This window comes from Neolamprologus multifasciatus, chromosome 13 (genome assembly GCF_963576455.1).
Source record: "Neolamprologus multifasciatus chromosome 13, fNeoMul1.2, whole genome shotgun sequence".
Classification (NCBI taxonomy): Eukaryota; Metazoa; Chordata; class Actinopteri; order Cichliformes; family Cichlidae; genus Neolamprologus; species Neolamprologus multifasciatus.
This window is the reverse complement of record NC_140451.1, coordinates 8,878,990-8,904,165: the sequence shown is the minus strand read 5'-3', so window position 1 is coordinate 8,904,165 and position 25,176 is coordinate 8,878,990. Positions and strand designations below refer to the sequence as shown.

General features: G+C 40.9%; 1 protein-coding gene across 1 annotated transcript in view; it reads right to left on the bottom strand.

The window, feature by feature from the left end:
* Positions 1 to 25,176, bottom strand: part of adgra1b (adhesion G protein-coupled receptor A1b) — a 190,786-nt gene that overhangs the window by 19,844 nt on the left and 145,766 nt on the right. The window contains exons 15-16 of the mRNA XM_085183349.1: positions 14,054 to 14,181; positions 6,823 to 6,946 (exon numbers count right to left, since the gene is read on the bottom strand). Of these exons, the coding sequence (XP_085039475.1) occupies positions 6,823 to 6,946; positions 14,054 to 14,181 (252 nt within the window). The remainder of the gene's footprint in view (positions 1 to 6,822; positions 6,947 to 14,053; positions 14,182 to 25,176) is intronic.

The following is a 25,176-nucleotide window of genomic DNA, read 5'->3' as shown; positions in this document are numbered from 1 at the left end:
ACACACAAGCTGCAGTGGACCAGTAGTGTGTGTGTGTGTGTGTGTGTGTGTGAGTGTGCTTAAAAAACCCTATGCTAACATTTGTTTTGATAATAAAGCAGAATTTCTGGTGTCTTTCAGAACCGAAGGTGGTCACAATTATAGCTGTAACCATTGGTGACTGGAGCTATTTGTGACCATGTGTATTCGTTATTGAGTCTGTGAAAGGTGCATCATTTAGACTGGTATATACTTGAGGGACCTGACTCCTAAAAAACACAGCAATATTTTGATATTTGATGTTTTACTATTCAGAGCTGGTGTGTGCTTTCACCTGATGTGCCATTGTTAGCACAGAATCTGGGTAAATACAAAATTTCAGTCAATAATCGGATCAGTGAGCAGCAGCACAATGATCACACAGTTAACAAAACAGAAGCTGGAAGCAGCCCAGGAAGCCTGATCAATGTGTCCCCATTAAAACAGTCACTGCTTCTGTCTCCTCACAGTCCCTCTTTTATCTCGTAAGGAGATGTTGGTGAGACATGAAAAAATTAACACTCCACAAAAAAAAAAAAAAAGTGACTTGATTTTGATTTGTCGGCTACTTTCCTCCATACATGTGTGGTCAGTGGAAGAAGAGTAGCAACTTGTCAAAGCACTAGCATGTCCTTCTGCAGTATCAGTGAACCCCGGGATTCTACTAGCTCCTAAACAAAAGCATCATGTGAAATTAATGTTAAATTAATAAGGAATCAGCATCGTTTTTGTATTCTCACTAATCCTATAAGTGTCTTGTTGATAAACTAAAGTAATAAATAAACATGTTTTTTCATCTCATAAACCACCATTAATGGTTAATAGAAACATTTATCACAAATGATCATAAATCATGTCTGATTTCAACTTATTTTCACACACATTGTATTTCCTGACCGCAAAACCTTTGACCAGAACTGTATGTAAACTACAGAGTATTTTTTTTTTATAATTATAATAATTTATTAGACACTCTTTTGTATTAGATGATGGTAAAGGCAAGAAATCCTTCCCTTCATTTTCCTTCCCTTCAAGGTGACTGTTGTAAAATATAATCAAAGAAAATGAGGAAAAGCAGAATAATAAGGCAACAATAATATTGTAAGTCTAGAAAAGCACGTGTGCTCTTTATACCTTCTGACTGGAAATCACAATAATCAGTTTCATAGTATTTTTTTCAGTGAACCTAGTCCTTGAAAACTGATTTGAAATTTGAATAAACATTATCATAGTTCTGGAGGGAAAAGAAATGTGGAAAATAACAAGCGATTAAGAATTTTCAATGAACTCTATACTACATTTTTATTTCAGTTAATATTGCCAGATGATCTGTTTTAAAACATTTGGCACAGACTAAAAGTGCGATATTAAAAACTACCTTTAAAGTGTTTTATCTTTTATCACATCTTTGTTATATTGTTTCCAAATTATTTTTGGTACATGGGTAACCAGTCTACTCCAAGCTACAGTGTTTATGTACAGGGAAACTTGGGAACAGTCAAAGTAGACCCAATGGAAAAACAAAGCAAAATCACTGCTATACTGTAATGCCTTCTCTCTCTCTCTCGCTTTCACAGCTTTTGCCATCACAACTAATTTCACAGTGCGGTGCTAATTAGGGAAATCCATTGTATAGCATCTTTAAGCTGACACTTGGATGTAACCTCAGATCTAGGTCATCCTTAGCCAAGTCCTTTTCTAAATTAATAGGTTATTTAACGCCGGTCACACTCAGTGAACAACCATCTGCGATGTGTAATCCAAATTTTGATGGTCTGAGGTAACATGAGGTAAGTCGACTGGAAACAGTGGTATACTGTATGTTGTTCTCCTACTTAGCCCGGGCAAGCAGAAAATGTAGTGTGACAGCTAGGGTGTTGCTCAAATCAATGATAAAGCAAGCCTTGTTTGAAGAAAAGATAGAAATTGAGATTAGAGATGACTTTGACTTTGAAGCTGTAAAGACATTGGATGCTGCATAGCGACACTGCCACAGTGGGTGGAGTTGCGGTGCACGACTGAAGACTGGCATACAGATAGAAGAACAGGCAGACGAGTATGGGATGCAGGTGTGGAAGGAAAAGGAGGAGGTTGGGGGGGGTGTTGGAGGGGGGATGGGTGAAGACTGGGTGGGGAGTGTGTGCTTGAAGTCTTGCGAGAACTGCCAAATCTAGACTCAGAGCCCCTTGAAGTTGCTTAGTTTGGAGCGAGAGCATGTACTTATTTTTCCTCCTGGGAAGGGAAAGGGGGGTAAGTGTGTGCGTAAGGAGGTTGGCGGGGTGATCGGGGGGTACAGTGAATTTAGCAGGCAATGCGTGTATCCGTGTGTGAATCTGACTGTGTATATGCATCGGGACATCACACATCTCCTCAAGCATTCCTGTAATTATCCCAAATTGTGTCTGGTGGGGCCTGCCTCGATCCCAGTGGGATTGAAGACAATCTGGGCTCCTTCCCAAATCTGCCAAGAGTGATTTTGCTAGCAGTGATTAGGTAAAGGAGGAGCATCAAAAAGTATTCAAAGGCCCCAGGACAAAGTTGAATAAATGAATGAAAGGTAAGTACGTTAAAAACCAGCGGCAAGGTCAGCTAAATTACACAGCTCCATGAGAAAACTCTGCACTGATATTGAGGGAAAGCAGGAGATTGTGTGTGGCTACATAAGTAGAATTCAAATAACATCCTTTTTCTAATGAGAAATAGGTTTTTGAAAATAATAACATTATTTCTTGTCCTTTCAAAACATTAAACACTGATTTACAATTCAAGGACAAACCTAAAAAAAGAGAAAAAAAGATTTAGAGGCAACAGATTATTGCAACAAACGCCTAATTTAGTACATTTTAAAATGCTTGGGTATCTAATTGAGTGAAAAACTCAAAACATGGACACACCAGCCAAAGTGCTTGTTTACAATGCCACAACTCAAAAGCATATAGAACAATATGTAGCTCATACTAAGTTTAGATGATTTTTATGCAGATGACACATTCCTCAATATGATTGAACATCATTCATTCTTCTCTCCTCTGAAGCTTGTACTGAATGCTGAAAAGTCAATGTCTCCCTGCCACCTATACACTCAGAGGTACAGAAACTAAATTCCATCCAGCTTTTAAGAAAAAGAGGAGTAAATGGCACAGAAACGAAAGATAACAGTTGAATTCTTATAGTGAAGTCGCTCATGTTTCTGTGAGGACCACCATGTTCTTCTGTTAAGAGATGTATTTGTTCTTACATTGCTGCATGGATAACCTTCAACATCAGGCTTTGCTACATGCTAAAAATCTAATTGTGTATTATTTGAAAATATAACTTTGCCTTCATACGCATTAGAAGAAGATAACCACATTCTCTGTTCATTAAGATCTTCAAAAGGTACATCATTACATCAGTTCTCTTCTCAAATTTTAAACCACTATGCATCTGAGCAGTGCAAATAGTTCTGAACTTGATCTAAATTGCACCTTATTCGTAAAATAAATGATAGAAGATTTGAATTTCTTACCCCTGTGGGTGTTTTTTTTATGTCAAGTAATCAAAAATGATTTGATGTGCTTCACTAGACAAAAACTAGTTAAGTTACTCTTGTGTCCCTTTCACCATTTCTCTAAGAGTAAAGGGACAAATACCAGCCATTTCGTGTCAGTTACCATCGTACGGGAAGACTTGACGGCTGTGACACAAGTGGTGACTTTTTTTAAGACATGCCTTCTGCTAGACAACTCAAGAAAAGCTGGCTATATTTCAGCAGAGGTAGAGTTGTTACACTATGGAATAGGAGGCCACCTAAAGTGCTTGTGACAGCAGAAGAAGGAGTTGAGTCCCAAATGTGTGATAGCGCACGCAAAAAAATAGAGCATCGGAGGCCAACTGATCCAAACAAGTAGTGACTGAAGACAGTCTAAACTGTGAGTGAGAAGTAGAAAAGAGGTGTACATCAATCTCTTTGTGGCTACATACAGTAAATGCCCCCCTGCTGAGGTGAACTGACAGTGGAAGATGCTCTGCTCCAGCTGATGTTTCATGCTCACACTGAGGTCGGTCAAGCTATCAATCAAATGGATAGGAAATCCACAGGGACCATATGGTATTCTAACCATGTAAAAAAGTTAAAGGAGAGACATATTGTTTTTTATTCTCACTTTCATTCTTTCTGACGCTGTCATCGCAAACATCAGAGACACAGCTCAATAACACAGCAATTATGTCAGGAGCCTCTTTGATTTTTCCAGCTTCTTTACAAATTCACATATGTTGACATTTTAATTTAATATTTTTCATGGGCTTCTGTAAAAGTTAGAGAGGGGGATGTTTGATATTTTGGACAAAGAGTGTTTAATATGGACCTGTGAGGCAGGAAGAAAAAAGAAGATTTGCCAGTATAGAGAAGGAGGACATGCAGGGGATTGGTATAACAGAAGGATGTTAGAACAGGGTGAGATGGAGGCAGATGATCCACTGTGGCGATCCCTAAAGAGACCATCCGATAAAAACAAAGTGATGTATGGAGGAGGCCAGTGAACAACAGTGAGTGTCTACAGCCATCTCTAAAACATGGTGGAGGCTTTGTCATTGTTTTGGCTGCATTTTAGCCAGTGCTGTCTGGGATCTCATCAAAACTAATGGAATTATGAACACAGGAAAGTGTGGCGATATGTGGATCCACCGCGCAAAACCATCTGGAAAACATCTAATTAGTAATGGCTTTATTTTTCAGCATGACACAGAAATGATAAAGTAAAAGTAGAACGCCAGGCAGAGCCTTCAGCTATTTGCGAAACCAGCTCCCAGTTTGGATTCAGGGGACAGACACCATCTCTACTTTTAAGATTAGGTTCAAAACTTTCCTTTTTGATAAACTGTTTAGTTAGATGACCTTGAATCCTCCCTTGATTTTGTTGAATTAAGGCTACTGGGGGCTTCCCATTGAGCACTGAGGGTTTCTTTTTCCCTCACTCTTCTTCATTCTTTATGTGTTTAAACACCACTTTGCATTTAATCATTAGTTAGTACTAAGCTCTGGCTTTCTTCCACAGTGTGTCTTTTGTCCCATCTCCTTCCCCTCACCCCCAACCGATCATGGCAGATGGTTTTGTCTTTCCTTCGAGAAGCCTGCAGAACTATTCCTGCAATCTATCCAAAGAAATTACAAAAAAATTGCCCAAGTGAGATCAAGTTGTGTGAAGAACAAAGGTGGTCATACTAAATATTGACTTTAAAGCACATTAGAATTTCACAAACTGCATGTCTCTTTACCCCTATTTCCCTTTTTTCATAGCAAAATATAAAGAAACGAGGCGTGGCTCAAGAACTTTGCACAGTACTGTATTAGCTTTATAATTACAGCATATAATAAGTATGTATGTGTTTATTATTCACAGATAGGGAAGTTATGGTGCCTAATTATTTCAATTCAGCGAATCAGTATATTTCTTTAGGTGACACCCTCTTGGAACCATGAACATCTGCCGTGTAGATACTGAGGCATTTCATTTTTGATGTGATTTTATTCAGGTATTTTTTTCTGTTTTCAAGTTACAAACTCTGTCGAAAACAGCTACACTCTAAGTTCAAGTGGAGTACCAGAGTGTAGAAAGTGTTATTTAGATTTGTATGCAAGTATTTCAATATGAAAATGCAGTCACTGCTATCCAGGGCCTGTTTCTCTATCTATAGCTAGGCTCAGTGATTGCTGTAATGGTCTCCATTGTCATTCAACTGCCTCGCCGTCTTTGGTCCAGCTAACCACATATGATTTACCTAAATCTATGCAACCCTCATCAAGGCTGTAGAGGATAAAAAGGGCTACAGTACCTGCAGGCAGGGACACGCAGGACCCGAGCTCATGAGCAGTGACTGAACTCTAAATCTAAAACACTTTCAATGATGTGAGCTTCAGGATTCATCTAAAAAGCACGCCATATACCAAATTAAAGAATGCCTATACTATAAGATTCCCGATGCCTCAGAGGAGTGAAAACACTTTAAGCATGCAGGGGCCCTCAATTTATCCAGGGACCATAATGCATTTAATATTTTTTACAGTAACCCACAAGCTTGGCATAAAAAACAAAATCTGCGCAGATGTTAGGTTGAGAAAAACACAAATCATGAACCATAAACCATCATACACAAACTTAACACATTACTGCCTTGTCACAGATAGGAGCGCAACATAGCAAACAAGTGTTTCATCAAGCAAATACAAATACTATTCAAACACGTAAAAATCCTGGAGCTTATTTTATTTGTGCGCGGATGCTTCTGAAGTAATTTAAAAATCCTTTGAAACTGCTTTTGCGGTTATTTATGAAGACAGACACGCAATCCACAACAATCATGTCGCATCTCAAGTACACAGACAGGGTGCCTTTAATGAAAAGCGATGTGTTGAATGCAACATTGAAATTTCCATAGAAAAGCATGTTTGTACAAAATTCTATTGACCAGAAAATCTTTTATATGCTAACAATTTCTAAAACATCCACAATGTTTGTGCCACAATGCCCACCACTAACCCCTGGGCAAAAAGAAAGAGACAAAGATAGACAATAGAGAGCCTGCTACTGAGTGCAGTTATGATGGGAAGGCCTGAATCATCCGCACTCACTGGGCCACCACTTTACTAAAAGAGTGACCAGACCATACATGCAGCTGAAGCATGAAAGACACACAAAGCGGGGTTATTGTACATCCACATACTGCACCCAGTGGCCTGGTTGCTGACACCTGAATAGACATTCACAATCAATTTTTTGAAAAGCTTTGAGAGTGGGACGAATGAAAAGGGAATGCACTTACTGCTTGACAGATGATGGGGTATTTGATTCGATTGATGCCGCCAGCAAACACAGCGAAGGTCAGCGCTGTGTGGAAACAGAAGTTGAGCAGCATATGCCATCCCTTCCGACTGATGCGGATTGCACTGCCAAAAAGAAAGGTTCAAGGGAAAAAAAATTAGTTGATAAATAGTGATAAATATCATACTGTGAAGAGTTTTGTGGATTACCTTTTGTAAATTTGGTTGAAATTGTGTTACTTTCAGTATTATTTACAAAGGTCAGCATCAGTTTTCTTTATCATTTATCTCCTACCATATATATTAACAGTAAAACCTGGTAATACTGTCCATAGAAACCAAGTAGTATAAACAAAGTTTTATATACTTCACTACCAATACACCTGCTGAGTAGCAGATATTTACATTTTTATGAAAAGACAGTTCCACATTCAGATGGAGGAGCATAGAATTTTACCAGATTTCTCTTGAAGAACTTGGGAAGCACTATCCCAGCCAATCATTATCAACCATACACATAAGATCAGTTGTGGCACCACAGCACCATTCATTCTCAATGAGAATGAATGGTACACTAGAAAAAATGCAACTCAGTTAAATGCTATTCATTTATATAGCACCAAATCACAACAATAGTTGCTTCCAGGTAACATTAATCTGGAAACCCATTAACTACTGTGCTGACGTAGCCTGCAACAGTCAATATTTTGGCGCTTTGGTTTATCCAGAAAGTCACTGTTTACAAATGCAAATACATCTCTAAAAATACTGGCAGTGGCCAGTGGCACCTCTCAGCCTCCAAGTAGATACACCAATGGTATTCAAAATGAAACTCCTACGTCGCTTCGTTCTCGAGTTATCACATTTGCAAACTTAGATGTCCACATCGCCTACCCGCCTGCCAGGGTGACAACAGTACTTCATCAGTCTTTTAACACTAATAAAAAGCTCATACTTGTAAGACATTCAGACTGTTTATGTAGACACATGTAGCCAAAGCCTCCTGAAACTGAACATGGACTACAAGCGGAGTAAAAATGGAAAATGGAAAGCTTCAAATTCCAGAAATCTTGCTGCTTGCCTACATATCTGTTGATAGAGATCACCATAACACAAAGCCAAAGATAATCATGTAACTATGTTCAAATATATGACATTTGTGTTACCAAAAAAAAAAGAATTAAATGATGTCCCTATTATATTATTTTATAAGAAGACTCAGTATTGAAGTGCAAAAAACGACATATATCTCTTTGCATTTACTATATCAATACTGTTTGCTAAAAGCAGAAAGAACTGCAAAAATCACATTTTTACAAGTATTTTCTACACAACAAAAAGCAGTTCAGCTACTTTTAAGAGCATTCTGATTGAACTTTTAGAAGAATGCTATTTACAGCAATGCTGTTTGAAGTCTTGTGACAATAAAAAAAGGAAAGTGCATTAAAAAAAACCCCAAAAAACAAAAACGGCCCTTTTAAAAAGAAGATCCCTGCATGTACAAAGTGAAAGACAGAATATTGTGTCATCAAAAAAAGATACGAATGATTTAATTCCTTGCTACAAAATGCATAATGCTTATTTTAGAATGATGGACCTCAGGCAAAGGGATATTTGCAGATTCTTTTACAAGAATTCAATGTACATCCTTTCCACACAGCTTTTTTCCACCACCTTCTCGCGTACAATACATGCAGCATATGTACGCAAATGAGAATCAATCAGCTGATTTGATGATGAAATAAAAGGAGATTGCCTCCAGTTGGTTTGGCCAATTGAAGTTTTTAGATTTTTCATCTAAGCCCTGCATCTGTTTGTGAAATATGGTAGAGCAGCCGCGCTCTGTGCAGCAGCACATTTATGGTAACCCAAACCATCGCTTTTCACCCAGCTGAAAATAAGCTGAATAGGTCAGACATTACCAACACATTAGTTGGACTGTGTGAATTACTAGACCATCTATTCTTTTAATTACTTTCCTACATCAGCTCCAGCCTTTTCAACCTTACAGTCACTGTCACCATTTGAAATTATATAACCATGTGCTGGAAATCTCCACTCCCCAAAATGGAGGAGCAGAGCCCCAGCTGCACGTGAGCCAACTGTAGATGAAGCAGTGGCTCAGCAGTGAGCCATGAGGTGTTTCTGAGGCCGGGCTTCACTGCTCTGTGTGAGGGGAGGGAGAATTAAAGCTACCGTTGTCGATGCCTCTCCTGCGGTCCAGGTACTGAACTCCTTCCAGCAAAGAGGCCATAAATCAGGCCGGCTTCAGGCCTCCCTTGAAGGAGGTTTTCATAGGCTCTGCTCTGGGCTTTCACTGGGTCAAGTACATTAACCTGGCAACCCTCCATGTCCCCATCTCCCAGTGTGAAGGGGGAATAAAACTGTCCTGACTTTGCATCTGCTCTCTCGCCCCGTGTCCGGTCCTCAGCCAAATGCAAGGGACAATAAAGCTATGGACAGTGTAATATGACACATTATGCAATGAGTAGTTTGAGCCAAGTCTTTTTATTGGTGGCAGACACATTCCAAATATTCTGCTGAAGCTCCATAAACTATAGGCTGCAGCACCGTTACACAGTTAGATGGTACCCGCTGCATGGAAATGCATGTTAATTATGATGGAGGAAAAAGAGGAAAAAGAGGAGGCATTGGGGTATATGGTTGAAATCTATTTCAACCACAATATAATTTGTGTTCAGTGCAATGAACTGTGGCCCATCATATTATATTATAATAAGAAAAACTCACAGAAACAGTAACATATGACATACACTACACTACCACAAGTATTCACTCCCCTAGCCAAGTTACTTCCGTGGCCACAGGTGTATAAAATGAAACACTTAGGCATGCAGACAGCTGCTGTGAAAGAATGGATCGCTCTCAGGAGGTCAGTGAACTCCAGTATGGTACCTTGATAAGATGCCACCTATGCAAGGAGCACAGCGAGTCTTTCCTCACTACTGAATATTCCACAGTTAACTGGCAGTGGTATTATAACAAAGTTATGAAAGTGATTGGCAACAACAGCCATTCAGCCATGAAGTGGTAGGCCACCTGCTCAGGTGCATAGTGTTCAGATGTTGCCAGCTTTTTGCAGAATCAAATGCTACAGACCTTCAAACTTCATGTGGCCTTCAGATTAGCTCAAGAATAATGCATAGAAAGCTCCACAGAATAGCCTAGCAGCTGCATCCAAGCCTTATATCACCAAGCACAATGGAAAGTATCAAATGCAGTCGTGTAAAGAATGCCACCACCATACTCGGAGTGATGAAGCACGTTTCTCCATCTGGTGATCAGATGGATGATTCTGACTTTGGCAGTTGCCAGGACCGCACTGTGCCAAATGTAAATTTTGTTGAGGAGGGTTATTGTGTGGGGTTGCTTTTCGGGAGTTGTGGTCAGCCTCTTAGTTCTAGTCAAAGGAACTTAATATTTCAGCATACCACGATATTTTGGACAACATCACGCACTCAACTTTGTCGGACCAGTTTGGGGATGGTTCCTTTCTGTTCCAACATGACTTTGCACCAGTGCACAGCACAAGGTGGATAAAGACATGGATGAGCAAGTTTAGTGTGGCAGAACCTGACTGGCTTGAACAGAGTCCTCATCTCAACCCAACAGAACACATTTGGGATGAATTAGAGCAGAGAGCCAGTCCTTCTCATCTGTCAGCATCTGACCTCACGAATGTGCTTCTGGAATAATGGTCAAGAATTCCCATAAACACTCCTAAACCTCGTGAAAATCCTTCCCAGAAGAGTTGAAGCTGATATAGCTCCAAGGGATTGTCTGGCCTATATTAAACCCTATGGAGTAAAAATGCAATGTCACTCTCGTTCATATGCATGTGTAGGCAGATGAGCGAATACTTTTGGTAATGTGTATGTATGTATTTGTAGAGGATATATAAGCAAGCAGTTGTGTATTTGCACATCCAGCACACTTGGAGGAACAATAGAATTCATTTGGACTAATTTTCCCGACAAATGTGAGTCCAGAGTGCAATATTATAATATAATAAGATCACTTTTGGTGTCCATCAACTTTAGAAAATATGTATATTTTTATCTACTGAGTGCACTACTCAATTCACTAGTGAGCTTCACCACTGGGTTGCAGGTGGTTTAAAGTTTTCTTACTGCTTGCTCCAGCTGGAAACAACGCTAATGAGATCCTTGAGGCCTGAGTTGTAAGTTTGAGGTCTATGGTGAAATCGCAGACCGCACACACAAGCATTCTGAAAAACAAAGAAAACAAAAACAGCTTTCACACCGGCATCAGTTGAGATGCACAAGGACCGATCTTGAAGGGAAGATTAGCCAAATTTAAATCAGGTAGGGTTTGTGATTGTGCTGAATGGAGACCCATCATCTATGCTCCTAAATGACGCTTTGGAGATTGCATTGGAATATGAAATCCCTGTTTCAACTCCACACAGACTCTTTACCAAAGCCTGCTCAAATATGATAAGACTACAAGCAGACTAGTGGACCTGAAAGCAGAAAGCTTTTGGGTCAAAAGAAGTCTCGATACAAATGCATATTATGCAAATTCATATGCAGATATCTGTTTATAGAGATAAACTGTTACTGTATAAACTGGAAATTACTGAAGTATTCCTCTGACTCTAACAGCATGATATCAGTGTTTTCGAATATTCACTGAGTCATGACTGTAAACACTTTTGACTCAAATTTCATCAATTGGACTCAAAGGATTTGGGGTTCAAAGACGTGATACCCACCACTATGTTCTTCCTTGGCTCATACATCATACATCACATGCACTCTTAATCACATATTCTGTCTTATTATCTTGCCGGCAGAGAAAGAACTAAAGCACACAGTGTATTCCTATATTTATGCATGTGTGTATGTGTTAGTAAGCTGAAGTGAGAATGTGACAGATTCAACGTGCCCACTGCACACGGTGCCTTTGGACAGCCTCTATTCTATTCTGCCCATTTAACACGGTCCCAACGCTTCACAGCTTGGATACTGTCACTCAGCTGGAGTGATACTACACAAGTAAAGTGTTACTAAACAGAGATGTGTTTTAGTACTAGGGAGAGCCTGGAGGGAGGTGTGGAGGAGGAGGAGGTGTTGGAGTTTGTTAATGTGAGCGCTGTTGAAAGAAAAGCCCTCTAACCCTCTCCTGTGTGTGACAGACACCACAAAAGCTCTGGCATCATATCTTAAATATGGGCTTGTTCTCACTCTAGTTTAATCTGGAATTTCTGCATTCTTGCTCCGAAAAGCACTCGCTGATGAATGAATGTCTGTCTACTTGGCTTTGTTCAGTTTATTGGGATTATCATAGCTGTGTTATCAATGTAAACACAACATCTCTAAACTACTGTTTAATCCCGATGATGCTCTACCATCCTTATTGGAACAGCAGTTCCAACCAATTTTCTGCTGCATTTCAATGTTGGGGAGGAAGCAAAGTAAGCAGTGATGCACAGGCCTGTGTCTCCCTGGTTATCTCCTCCAGCTCTTCTTGGGGGAATACGAGGGTGATCCCTAGCCAGCTAATGCATAATCTCTCCAGCATTTCCTGGGTCTTCCCTGGTGTTTCTTCACAGTTGAATGTGCCCAGTTGGATATGCCTCTTGGGTACCACTCGGGCATCCCAGTGAGGTGCTGAACCACCTTAGCTCTTTTCGATGCAGAGGAACCGCAGCTCCTTTCTGACTTTCTAATGAATGGTCTCTCCTGGTCTTATCACGGTCTCTGCCTTTGCGTGTAACTGTAACTCCCAGATTGCTGCTACGCTTCCTGCGAGTGGTAAGCCTACAGCAGGTTGGACCCATGTGGCTTATTATGTACAGAGTCCTTTCCCAGCCCTTGCTTCGGGGTAGTGCCACAACATTCGTTCACCAGGCAGTGTTGATATGTGCCAAGATGTTGTCTTCATAGGACTATTTTGAATTACACTTAGTCTGACCCCTCACTCAGGACCGATTTACCTTGTGGGCCAAGGTGCCCCTGACAACATAGTTACTGGGCCTCTCATAAAGTCCTATAACGCTTAGATAATAAGATAATAAGCTTAAATAATCAAAAATCAAAATACAGGTTTAAAAATCCAATCCTTAACTATACACCACAAAGAGAAATTCAAATGAATTTGAATTGATTATTTTAGTCTCTAATTGCATTTTGTGGAAAAACTACAAAATGCACACCAGTATCTGGGAATTGTTTTTTTCATTTCACTCAAAACCACAACATCTCAGTCTCCTGCCTCTATGGCGATTTCCAATTTTTCCTTCAAACGTCAATACTGCAGTGCCAGACGACAGCAAGTGATGCTGCTGTTTGGAGCCCGAGATGCTGTCATCACTGTCTGACTGCAGAAGGACCCACCCTGTCTCCATCCCAGGTGTCACAGATGGATGTAAACTGCGAGAGCCTCTGCGCCTTCGTATAGTTTAATAAATTCAGTTCAGTCTCCGTAAGAACAGAGACCCCACCCACAGAAAAAAACACAACGAAAATAAAAATCTGACTGTGAATATACCAGATAACTGTGTTATAAAACAATATTTTTTGAAAATGTGACATTTGAGATATTTCTTAGTTCCTTTATATGAAAATAGATGGAAAGCTATTCCAATAATACCACATTAATGCCAAAACTATGATAAAATGAGTGATGCTCTACAAGACCAACAGATGATGAATTGCTGTGCTGAAACAATATGCCAGTCAAGCTCCCTCCTGCTTTAATAACAGCATTCACAGCAGATGAAACTAAGATGAGCAGACAGATGCCACCGTACAAAACCGCAAGAGCCACAGGGTCCACTTTTTAATTTTTTTTGCCCTCGTCTCCATGCCGAATAAAAAGAACAAAGCTGGTAAAAGTACTCCTTAGAAATCCATTAGACGCATATATCTCTGCTGTAGCTGTCTAAAACACAGCTACACATACACACATTTGTGTATATGTTTTTATATCCTCTTAGTCAGACAGGCTGCAGTACTTTATGCCAGCCTAAAGCATCTGACTCACACCACAGTCAGCTCAGGATCTGTGACAGAAGCTGAAGGTAAAAGGGCGGGAAATAAGGAGATTACATAAGCGTCTGCCTGAATGTCCAGATGTTGAAGTGAAAATTAATGGCTGCAATTTTAGAAATCGAGGCAAGGCGTGCAGGGAGGGATTAAAGCCCAAATGCATACTTAAACAAAATCAAGGTGGAGATTTTCTTCATACCTGTGGTGCACTATGTACGTGATGATGGAGGCGAAGAGGCAGAGCAACATGACCGCCGTGCAGGCATACACGACCGGGTGCAAAAACTCCCCAGGGTATGGGGGGAAAGACAGCACCTTCTTCAGATCCTGAGGCAGAAAAAAAAGAGAGACAGAGGAAAATAATGGGGATCAGACAAAAAGTCATCATAAACACAGTATCCAAAAAGAAAAAAAAGAAACTATCAAGAACAAGAGCCAGGCCTGCACAGTCACAGCATGATGAGCTCTCTATATGCATAAGCATAGTATGCTGCGCTGACGAGATATGCAGCCAAAATATAAATGAATGTCAAGGAAATGTCTTTGAGTTAGAATGCGGTCCAAATCAGCATAAAAGAGTAACAACCCTGTCGAGGGAACATTCTTCCTCCTGCATTTACATTTTGCATTTCAGGCATTTAGCTGTCACTTAGCCGGAGCAACTGAATGCAACAATAGCATAAGCTTCCTTGTCTGCCAACATAAAAAGAAAACCCAAACAAAAATGGATAGGAGCCAGGCGAACAGAAAAAAAAGGAAAGAGGGAAAAAAGAAAACAAAGTTAAGTCATTTTCTTGTGTTTCTAAAAGACGGTAATGCTATCACGCGTTCATTAAGCCCTTATCAACATCACAGTCGATTTGCTCGGAAATTTATTTACATATGTTTTACAATCTGCAAGACAAACTTCTTCCGTATTTGCGGCACACATGGCGACAAAAAATCCCCAGACTTCAGACGCATTTTTAATGCTTCCATTTTATCGCTGCCTGTGAACGGTTTCGGATCTGCTGTGCACAGATAAAAGAGACGGCTTTAAAGTCGGCCCACTCGACTCTCGTGCGCTGGACTGCCCTCGCTTTGTGCCACGGGCAGGTGTGGAGCCAACGGTGGCGTCATGATTTAGGCTCCATCATCTTGACGTTGCTAAATAAAGCACACCTTATCTCCATGACCCGCCGGCTCAATGTGAGGTCGTGTCTGCGAGAGTGATCCGCAGACACGCTGTCTGACTGCATCATTGTCTCTATGAGTAGCCAAGTGGGATATTCCCTCTCTCTCTCCCTGGTTGTCTAGACGCAGATGAGCCTGATGGGGCCTCTGTGGGGTCTCGACCAGCACGAAACATTTTTTTAAACACAGCTGTAATGCAGTGGCCAGAGTTAAAATGAAGGGTTTGCAGGACAGGACGTTAGAGAGATGTAAAACAGGAGAAGATGCGATATACGCGGCTCAATCGATCAATCTAATAAAGCTTTTCATGTGTGTTTAAGGAGGCAAAGGGAAAGACTGGAAGTCATCTGTTCAAGCTTCAAATTGCAATGTAACCTTTAAATGTGTTTTTTTTTCAGCTACAAGGTGCCACTGCGCCTATAAAAAACAACAACAAAATGAATTCTCTTCAAGGCAGTCACTGATCTGCAAACAATGCTTCCAGCATTTCGGCTATGTTGGATCCCTCTCGGTCTTCTCCTGACCACCTGCATATTAGTTATATTCCAAAACAGCAATCTTTTAGCTTGAATTATTATATCTTAGGGAAGATGATGAAGTAACACCTGTATCTGGATGGGAAGGCAGTGAGCAGCAATGCTGTGCAATTTTATATTACAGTAGAAATTAGCATTGATAGTGTGACCATGGGGAATGTATTGATGGCGCACAACACCACACGCCAAAGTAAATAACCAGCATACTCTTGGTGGCATGGGTTTGGACTTTGCAAGCTTTTCCACTGATGGTCCAAGCAACCAATGATCATAGTCAGCCTGACAGTTTGGTCAGCCTGACACAGAATCTGATGTTTGAGATCCATGGTGAAATCATCAAATGTGGCCCTGGCAATGATCACTATGACTACCAGGGAGACATCCGTGCACCCACAGGAGGACTGCAGTGGTGATGCAGCTCAGCACGATGCAACAACTTTGACACACCAGACTATTTGTTACACGTAACGATCTATATCGTCATATTAAAGACACACAAGACATGGAACATAAGAGGAGAAAGAGGCGCAGCGTTGCAGAATTTAACTTATTACACCATCAGTGTAGCAACCATTCAAATGTTGTAAGATGGGTGTCTTTCTAACGAAGACCGTGAACAAAAGTTTAAAAAAACTTTCCAAAAATACTTGGCAGGTGGTTGAATAAACCATCTATTGGTACAGCTATAACCTTTTTGGGCAGTAGCTCCGCATAGCTTTATTGGCAATGGCTAAAAGAAGCGGTGGGTGATCATTTTAATCAGCTAAATAGACATCATCTCTCTGTAATCAAGGACTATATTTAGTTTGAAAATCACAAAGAACATTATCATGGTGAATTATACCACGATTATGCCAGAAAAGATATCAGCATGCCCTTGGACTCAGGGAGACACCTGACTTAAAATAGAAATAGAAATAGAAATCTCTTCAGCTGACAGATGTCTCGCTATGTTAACTAGCTAGGAGCTAACTTGCTCCATCTGGTGCTATGCATGTAGTGGGTTTATGGGAGGTTTTCACTAAAAGCAGTTGCCTGCCTCTATAGACTCCACTATAGAGCTGTAGCTTAACTGTAATATGAAAGTCAGGTGATGACTCTCTGCAGGTTTATGAGCGACAATGACAAAAAACATGACATTTTTAAAGAACTGTTTGTTCCCAACTCTGAAAAGCAGTGGAAGATACAACAGTGTGACAACTGATCTGACTTTGACATATATGGCTTTGGAGCTTGGAGATTGGACAGTAATGACAAGATGCTGGCATGGAAGGAGAGCTGGAGGAAAGTCTGCCATCAGACCTGAGCAAAGACATACAGAGCAAAGAAAGAACAGAGAGGAAGTGGCCTTTATGGGTGAAAATACAACACGAAGAACGCTTTCCAATTTGTTCACATAATTTGGTAGTTACAGATTTTCATGGAATTATTAAGTTTGAATGACGTCTTTAAGCGATGTCATGGAAGGACAAAACTGGTGTTAATTACAGCTCAATGAATTGATGGTGCTGAAAAGAATCATGGCCCGAAGCATCCGAAATCCTCCTGAAATGAAGCCGCCAATTCAGTAAGCTGATTTATATACTTAAAAAGCAAACAGCGCTTCATATGAGTTTAGATCATGAAAATGAACCCCATGCAAACATCAACTTAAAAGAAAAATTTAAAAAAACAACATTTCTCTTTGGGAAAAACTGGAAAAAACCTGCCCACACATATTGAGGAGTTAAATGCGATGCTAATCATCACATGGTGAGTAAGGAGAGCTCCTGTTAAAAGGCTTTAGGTGGAAGTCAAACAGTCTCATGGGAGCCATTATCATCACCATCATTTGGCTTATACTATTGGCTCATGTCAGTCTCTTACCTCCTGAGTCTTTAACCATTTCTCAAACCAGTAAATAAACAGCTACTGAGCTGTTTTTCCCCCACAAAATTCACAAGAGGATATGCATGTTGCCATTACGTATTTGAGTAACACACTGATCATACAGTACCTTATTCTAGTACTCGTTTTATCTCTCGAAAGCCAGGCCTGTCATATTTGTTATAGAACAACATGACTGGATCTGAAGTTAGTGATGCTCTCTATGCAGCTACACTTAGCAAAACCTGGAACATATTCACTTCTTTATTGATACATAGCGAGGTGCCAGAACTTATCATAACAGATACGAGGAGGTTGTCGAATGCCGTTTTTATGGGAGAATGAGTTAAACATAAAAACAGGTGATGTGTATAACAATGATTGTGTCTTTTACAATGCAATGTTCTGCTGGAGAACCTTGTGTTCTGGTATTCATTTCATGTGTATGTTACACAGGACCTAATCTAAAGTCCCCCCGAGACTCTAATGGCAATTCCACTTTTCAGTGAAGAAATATCCCCACTGACCACAAGACATGTCCATGTCGAGGAACAGTAAAAAACACAGAAAAAGCTCAAAGTGTTAAGCTTCAACATCCCACTTTCTTTGCATAATAACAATCTTGATTCCGTCATGGTTGACTTCCCAGTTGATCTGCTGCCAACATCTTGGGCCCAGATGGACATATTCAATTCAATTCTATTAGTATATCGCCAAATCACAAAGACGGTCACCTCAAAGCACTTTAAAATGTATGAAAAGACCCAAAATAATACAAAGAAACCCCCAATAATCAAAGGTTCCTTTTTTGAGCAAGCACTTGGTGACAGCAGAAAGGAAAGACCCCCTTCAAACAGGATGAAATCCCAGCAGACCCTGTCTGTAGGAAAATAGGATAGGACATAACCCTTATATAACCCTTATAGAATACAACCAGTGTACCTCCACGTGTATCTGATCAGTGTAAATAAACACAGAGGTATAATAGCTAAAAAACATCAACTGACTTGCAACTTAACATTACCTTTAGTGTGTTTTCAAATCCTTTACAGCATGCCATTATATAGAGTTTCACCATCTTTTCAAGCTTTTGCCATTGTGAAACATTTGTCCATTAACACCACGTCAATAATCAAGCAATTTTAGAACCTGCTTAATTTGCTCAATTCTTCCAGCAGCATACGTGAAGATACTTGAAACGCATTTAGAAATAGCATTAGTTATGCAAATTGGATATTGATTATTAGCCTCAAAGCCCTGCTAACAGCAGAATGTACCTTTCCCAGCAGCCAGCTAAACTAAGACAGACTAACATCGCCAAGCTGCGCTGTTGACAGAGGAGCTTAAAATCAGGTGCCTCCAAAGCTGAACAAAGGTCTACACAGCTTAACCAGCAGACATAGCATTTGCACACAGGGCATCTTAAGTCAGATTCCTAATACGTAGAAGGCATTTAGTTTTGGTGATGACTGCCAAGAGAGCAATCATATTGTTAATACATTAACGAGAGCAGAAACAACAATTTAGTTAGATGATATACAGTAAATTAATCTGCAGCAATTCTGATCCTTCATTAATCACAATCAAAAACACCAAAATAAAAATGTTTCTAAGACTGCGAAAGTACGCAGACTTACTGTGCCATGTGGAAAATGGGTGTTTGTATTTTTGGATATTCAATGGATCAAATGCTTAAACGAGATATTCGAAGAATGCTGAAATATTACTATGAAAATGTTCAATAATCTCCAGCCCTACAGGAAAAATCAGACACTAGCAACATCATTTCTCAGAGAATTTTCCAAAATTAATTACAACCATCACAAACATCTGTCATGTGATGCGACAGTGCAAGAGTTAACGTTTGGTTACAGTCGGGAATAGAAAAAGTAAACAAGCAAGCATTATGCAGAAGAGCTGGCGGCTCACAGACAAGCTAAAGAAGGACAGCGGTAGCCTAAAGGAGAAGGAGGCGGCTGGCAGAGGGAAATAGCCTGACTGAAAGTGAAGTAACAGCCCTTCTTCAACAACTACAACAGAGGTACCCTTGAGCAAGGTGCCAACAGTAGAGGAACTGCCATTTTTATAGGGCAACATAGACTATACAGCGGCGGGGTATGAATGTGAAGAAGGGCAGAGCTGCAACGGAACATGCATGCTCAGCAGAAACCTCCAGTAGACAAATAAAGGTTAAAAAAGACCTTACAGCCCAGAGAGCACGCGGAGACAGAAAATAGAGGGAAAGAAAGGAAGAAGGATGAAGGGAGACGCTCCCTTCAGCAGATGGATCAGCCCAGAGAAAAATGGCGAGGTAGACTACAGGCTGCCCAGAACAAATTGTTCATATGGCTTCTAGAAGCAGTGTTTATGCTCCTGGGGTGGTGTGGGGGCAAACTGCAGAAGCAATTCAGAAGAGACGACTTCAGTGGGGTGAATGCACAATATGCAGTGCTGAGCATTGACTCAAGGGCTATAAAGTTTTTCACCTTGTCTTTTCATTTTTTTCTGTCACTTGGCATTTTCTCATTTATTAGTAACACCGTAAAGAGGATTTTCTATCGTCCTTGCCTCCCAAAGTCTACTACTCCTGAGTTTTACATGCTCTATATTTACGTTATGTATAGATCTTCCTGTCCCATGCAACAGATGCAGGCTGTGAAGTTGCAATTCCCTTGTTGACCTGGCTGTCATGATGACTGATAGGCTATTGGTGTAGCTCGCAGCGTGCTCTAAACAGCGCTTCCCTATTGTAACATTGCATGCAGAAGCCAATAGCGGGATGTCATCTGGGGACAGCAGCAGCGAGCTTCAAATGGGATTCTTCAACTCCAGTTATTATCATTATTGCTATCATATTACATCACGTCACTGTGGCCACTTTATTACTGTGTCTGTACAGCAGGGCAATGTGACCAGCCCCTCCCTCCCCTGACAGTGCAATTCATTACAGCCAGGCAACTATATTACCATACAGGGCAGCTTAGTTTAGCCTATGCTGGATTAGCAGTGGCATGTTACATCTAAACATGCCTCCCTTGTCCCCTAGCCTCTGCAGCTAAAGAGGCCCCTGATCCCCTGTTTATGTTGTAGTTACAACTTTAATCCAGGATCCTCCATCCCTGTGCCAAAATCAGATTACCAGACTCAATTAAACTTGATCCGTAATCTCGATCCAGCACAGCGCAATGCAAGGTTATCAGGCCCGGAAAATATAACTAGGACAAGTACACTGCTGATGTGCGAGACCTTATAAGCTCGGTGTCGTGTTTCATCCCGGGGATTGGGAATAATGCTGAGCAACACAACTTGCACTATTATTATTTATTATATCCTCTATTTAACAGCTGAAGGCTGCTGAGAGATTTTTAAGGTCTTTTATTTCTTTTGTTTTTTTAAATATCGCCCGGCCAAGGGCGGCAAAACGTTGTCAAAAAACATAAACACAAACAATACAAAAGGACAAATACAGCTGTGGAGCACCACAGCCGGCTCACACGCAGGAAAATATCAGTTATTTAAGGACCAGAGCAGTTACACAACCAAGAAGGCTGTTTTCTTCATCCTTTAAAACTGACTTTAATTATGCCACAGTAACCAGCTCCTGCAGATTATGCCAAGAGGAAGGGGGGTTGCTTTTTTTTTATTGGTCAGTTCTGATCTAACTCGCGGGAAAACAGTAGTAAAGTATTTTAAGAGCACAGGCCATGCGGATTTTACGTTTTCCAGCATGTATGAACAAGGAACCAGCTCGAGGATGGATTCAGAATGTGAAAACCTGTAGACACAAAGAAAAGGCCATTTATAGAGAACAACCAGTAATAGAAAAGAATAAAGTGATAATGATAGCTTCTTTAGGTATATTCATGAAGTCCACATAAGTGTTTGTTCATTAAATGCTATAAAATGGGAATAAATAAGTCAACTTTCCTTGCGGCTGGGGTGAAACAGGGTTTAACCCTAAAAAAAAGAAGAAACATTTCATTTCATTAAGCTATGCTTCCTCACCTCCTCTTTACGTATGTGACCCAGAAATCAACAGACCCCCCCTCCTAGCCTTTGTGAAGGCTCTTCCAATTCCCTAAGTGCACCTCAAGGAGATAAGGACTGATCAGTTTCGGGGGAGGGGTATGCCAAAGTCTTTTACAGAGTGGTGTGATTTCTAATTGAGCGACACAGTTTAGCGAGCTTTGTATGTTTTGTATGTAAAGAGCAGAACCACATTTTGGGAAGCTATATTTGTCTACACATCTGTTTTTTTTTGTTTGTTTTACTGTAAAAAAAAAAATTATGTTTCTTTTTTAACTTTATGCCTTTTGGGGATCACACGAGTAACTAATCATGGTAACGGAAATTTGGACCAGTGGCGCACAGAATTTCACATATCACTGTACAGCTTTGCTCATTCCCAGCTGTAATCACACTGGTGAATGCAAGAATGCACAAACAATTTGGGAAAGAGGCAAGAGCTGAGAGAAAAAAAAACAAAATTAAAATCTTCTAGTGAACAGCCCGCGGGCTCGCGGCTCACAGCTCCCATCCAAGCACTGTATTTTATCATCCTTGAGTGGCCGTGCCAATGTTGGAACAGAACCTCAGCGAGTGTGCAAATCAAACCTCTGGCTTGCCCATACATACTGAATAACAGAGAGAGAGGGAGACACACACACACACACAGGACAGCAGGCAGGACAGAATGACCTCCGGACTTGTCAGGAAAATGGTCATGCACCATTAACGCGGGTCATCAGTGTTTCGGCCGGTACCCTGTGGCTGTCACTCAGCACATAGCTTTGAGATACGGTCATGCTCGTAATCGCCACTTCGCCCGGTGAATGTTCAACAGTTTCTAACGAGGCCCACTGCGAGGAACGAGTAATCAAATCACGTGGAATCAAGCACGCATCCATCAAATCAACAAGCATTACGAGCTGATGAGGACGCTTGTTCGGGAATAAAAGATGAAGCCCACCGTCGTTTGATGCGCGCACATATCAGTGGTGCTGTATTTATCTCCTCGAACATCAAGGGGGCATTGTTTCATTAGCATTAATTTCTCCAGAGCCCGAGATTAGAAGTGTTGTATTTAGCTTTAGGCTATTCAAATTCCTATACAGAACTTATTGTAATCGCTGTTCCGCGCAGATATTCAAAGCATGACTATCGAAGAAACGAGCCCTGTGCACTGTTCAACCTTGCAAACAGAGAACAAGCTCATAATTCACCAAATCCCCCCCCCCCCCCCCCCGCCCCCAAGTGGAACAAAGAAATGTGAATACTCAAAGCCTGCTACAAACAGAATGAATCAATACAGACAAATGTGAAAGCAGGGAGAAGACTGCTTTTTAATATAGGGCATATTTATTTATTGAATAAATAAAATATAGGGCTTTTATTTATTCAAGCAACAGTTCCTGAGCGTGATGCCTCATTCTGCTAACTTGGCTACTGGTAGCGGCCCAATCTGACCACAAGCTGACTGGTGTTTACCGAGCATCTCCACTACAACAGTCGGGGATTTAAGACGCTTTGTTCCTAAAGGCTCGTGTGCCAGTTTGTGAGCACGAATCACAGTCTTGAATGCACAGTACACATGACACAAGGTATGAAAATGTGTCGCTCATCAGTCTGCACTCACTCCGCTGCAATGCAACGTTTGGGAGCAGCGGACAGGACAATTTGATATGTGGACAGCAGGAGACGGGGATTAAAACGCCCACCCCTGCGATTAATCAATGACCTCTTTTACCTCCTGCGCCGCAGCCACGAGAAAGTAAGTGACGCATTCAAAGTCTGTCAGGCCTTTGCACAAAATATTTCCTTCTCTACAGTTTACACGGTGGCGGATGTGGACGGTTGTGTGATTATTACAAAAAAAAAACAATTCACTGTCACAATTAGCACATACTCCGCACAGAAAGTCTATTTGCAATCACAGTAGTGTCACCAGCGTGCACGAGGCACTTTAACTTAAAGTAAGACCACAGAAGCATGACGTATGCAGAAATGTTTGGAGCCCCCCAAAAACATAAAAACTTTTTAGCCAGAGCCAAATGAAAATCATCAATGCAATGAACTAGTTTTTTATTCAGTTTTGTTAATTACGGTTTCATTTGCTCAAACATAATAGACCCCCTTGTTCATGAAATGGATGTAATTAGCTGGAAAACACATAGATTTATGCCAAGAGAGGTGCCATTGATGCCTCATTTTTACGGTTTGCAGACTAACTGTAGTCGCACACAAAGCCACCCCAACTGTGGTGAAACTGGAACAAGGAAAAACCTTTTTTTGCGTGTTTGTCAGTAAAGAGGAGCAAAGAGGGATAAGAGGGACCTCAGCTCATCACTATATAAACAGCAAACAGCCAGCAATGTCCAACTGTCAGGGACTAAGCAGCCAAGGACCTGCAGGCACAGGTGTGATTTCCAAAATATGGGTTTTATTATATAATTCATTTCACTTTTATCTACATAGCACCAAATCACAACAAAAGATAACTCAAAACACTTTATATTGTCAGGTCAAGACCCTAAAATAATACAGAGAACACAAAAGGACCCCCAATGAGCAAGCACTTTGGCGACAGTGAAAAGGAAAAACCTCAGGCAGACCTGAGCTCAACAAAGGGCATCCATCTGCTGCGACCGAAAAATCAAAACAAAAAAGACCCAGAAAAACACAGAAATAATGTAAGAAATACACACTCAGCAAAATAAGCTATTTCTAAGAAAATGTGGGCCCATAAAAGAGGTCAACTAAAAACAAGAACCGTACTCAAAATTAACACTCAACAAAAAGTTAAAACATAACAACCCAAATGAGAGACAGCTCAGCCACTGACTGAACTCCAAAAGGGAAACCACAGGGACAATAACGAGGTTTAATACAAAAAAATAACCCAAACATTTCCCCCCATGTGATTACAGCAGATGGTTAAGTCCACTCGGTCGGCCTCTGGACTTAAACAAGCTACACCCTGAGCCTCCGTACATACTGCTATATATATTTCTTATATACTTGCTTGTGCTGTATCTGTAATATACTAACAAAACATGTCATATTTTCATAATGTATTGAAACAAATTAACCATATCACGTATATAGAAACCAGCTGTTTGCTGTGTAGCTTTAGTAACTGCCGACTAAAAATGTGAAAATGGGAGTAGAAGAAGAAATATCACCCGACTGTGTGGTCATGGACACAACCATCACACCAACCCGTTTAGCTATTAGATTCCAGCCGCAAACCCTGCTCCTGAAATAAATGTGAGAGAATCTGTTCCTTCTGTGAACCGTAATCAATAAAAATAAATCTGAGAGGAATTGCTTTAAAATGTGGAGCAAAGAGGCTGCAACGAGACTGCTTTCTCTCGCTGTCTCTCTGAATGTGAATGTATGAGCAAGCCTGAAACTCTGCTCCCCATGTCTCTCATCATTTTTAGATGTGTGTGTGTGTGTGTGTGTAAGAGACGGAGACAGAGAGAGATGGTTGGTAGGTGTTGTCTTAGAGGGGTGACTCATCTTACAATCGTTACACACTACAGAATGCTCAATGGAAGCCTGCTCACATGTGCGCGCACACAGACACACGAGCTTATAGTCACAGGCGAGGACATGAAAGAGCCACATGAGGGCAAAACTAGGCACACAGAAAGAAACACGTCGGCCCCTCGTACGCGCGCCCCGCTCGCGCTCTGATCTCAGCTCTCTGAGATGGCACGCTGTTCAGCACGCTGAGTGGGAGCAT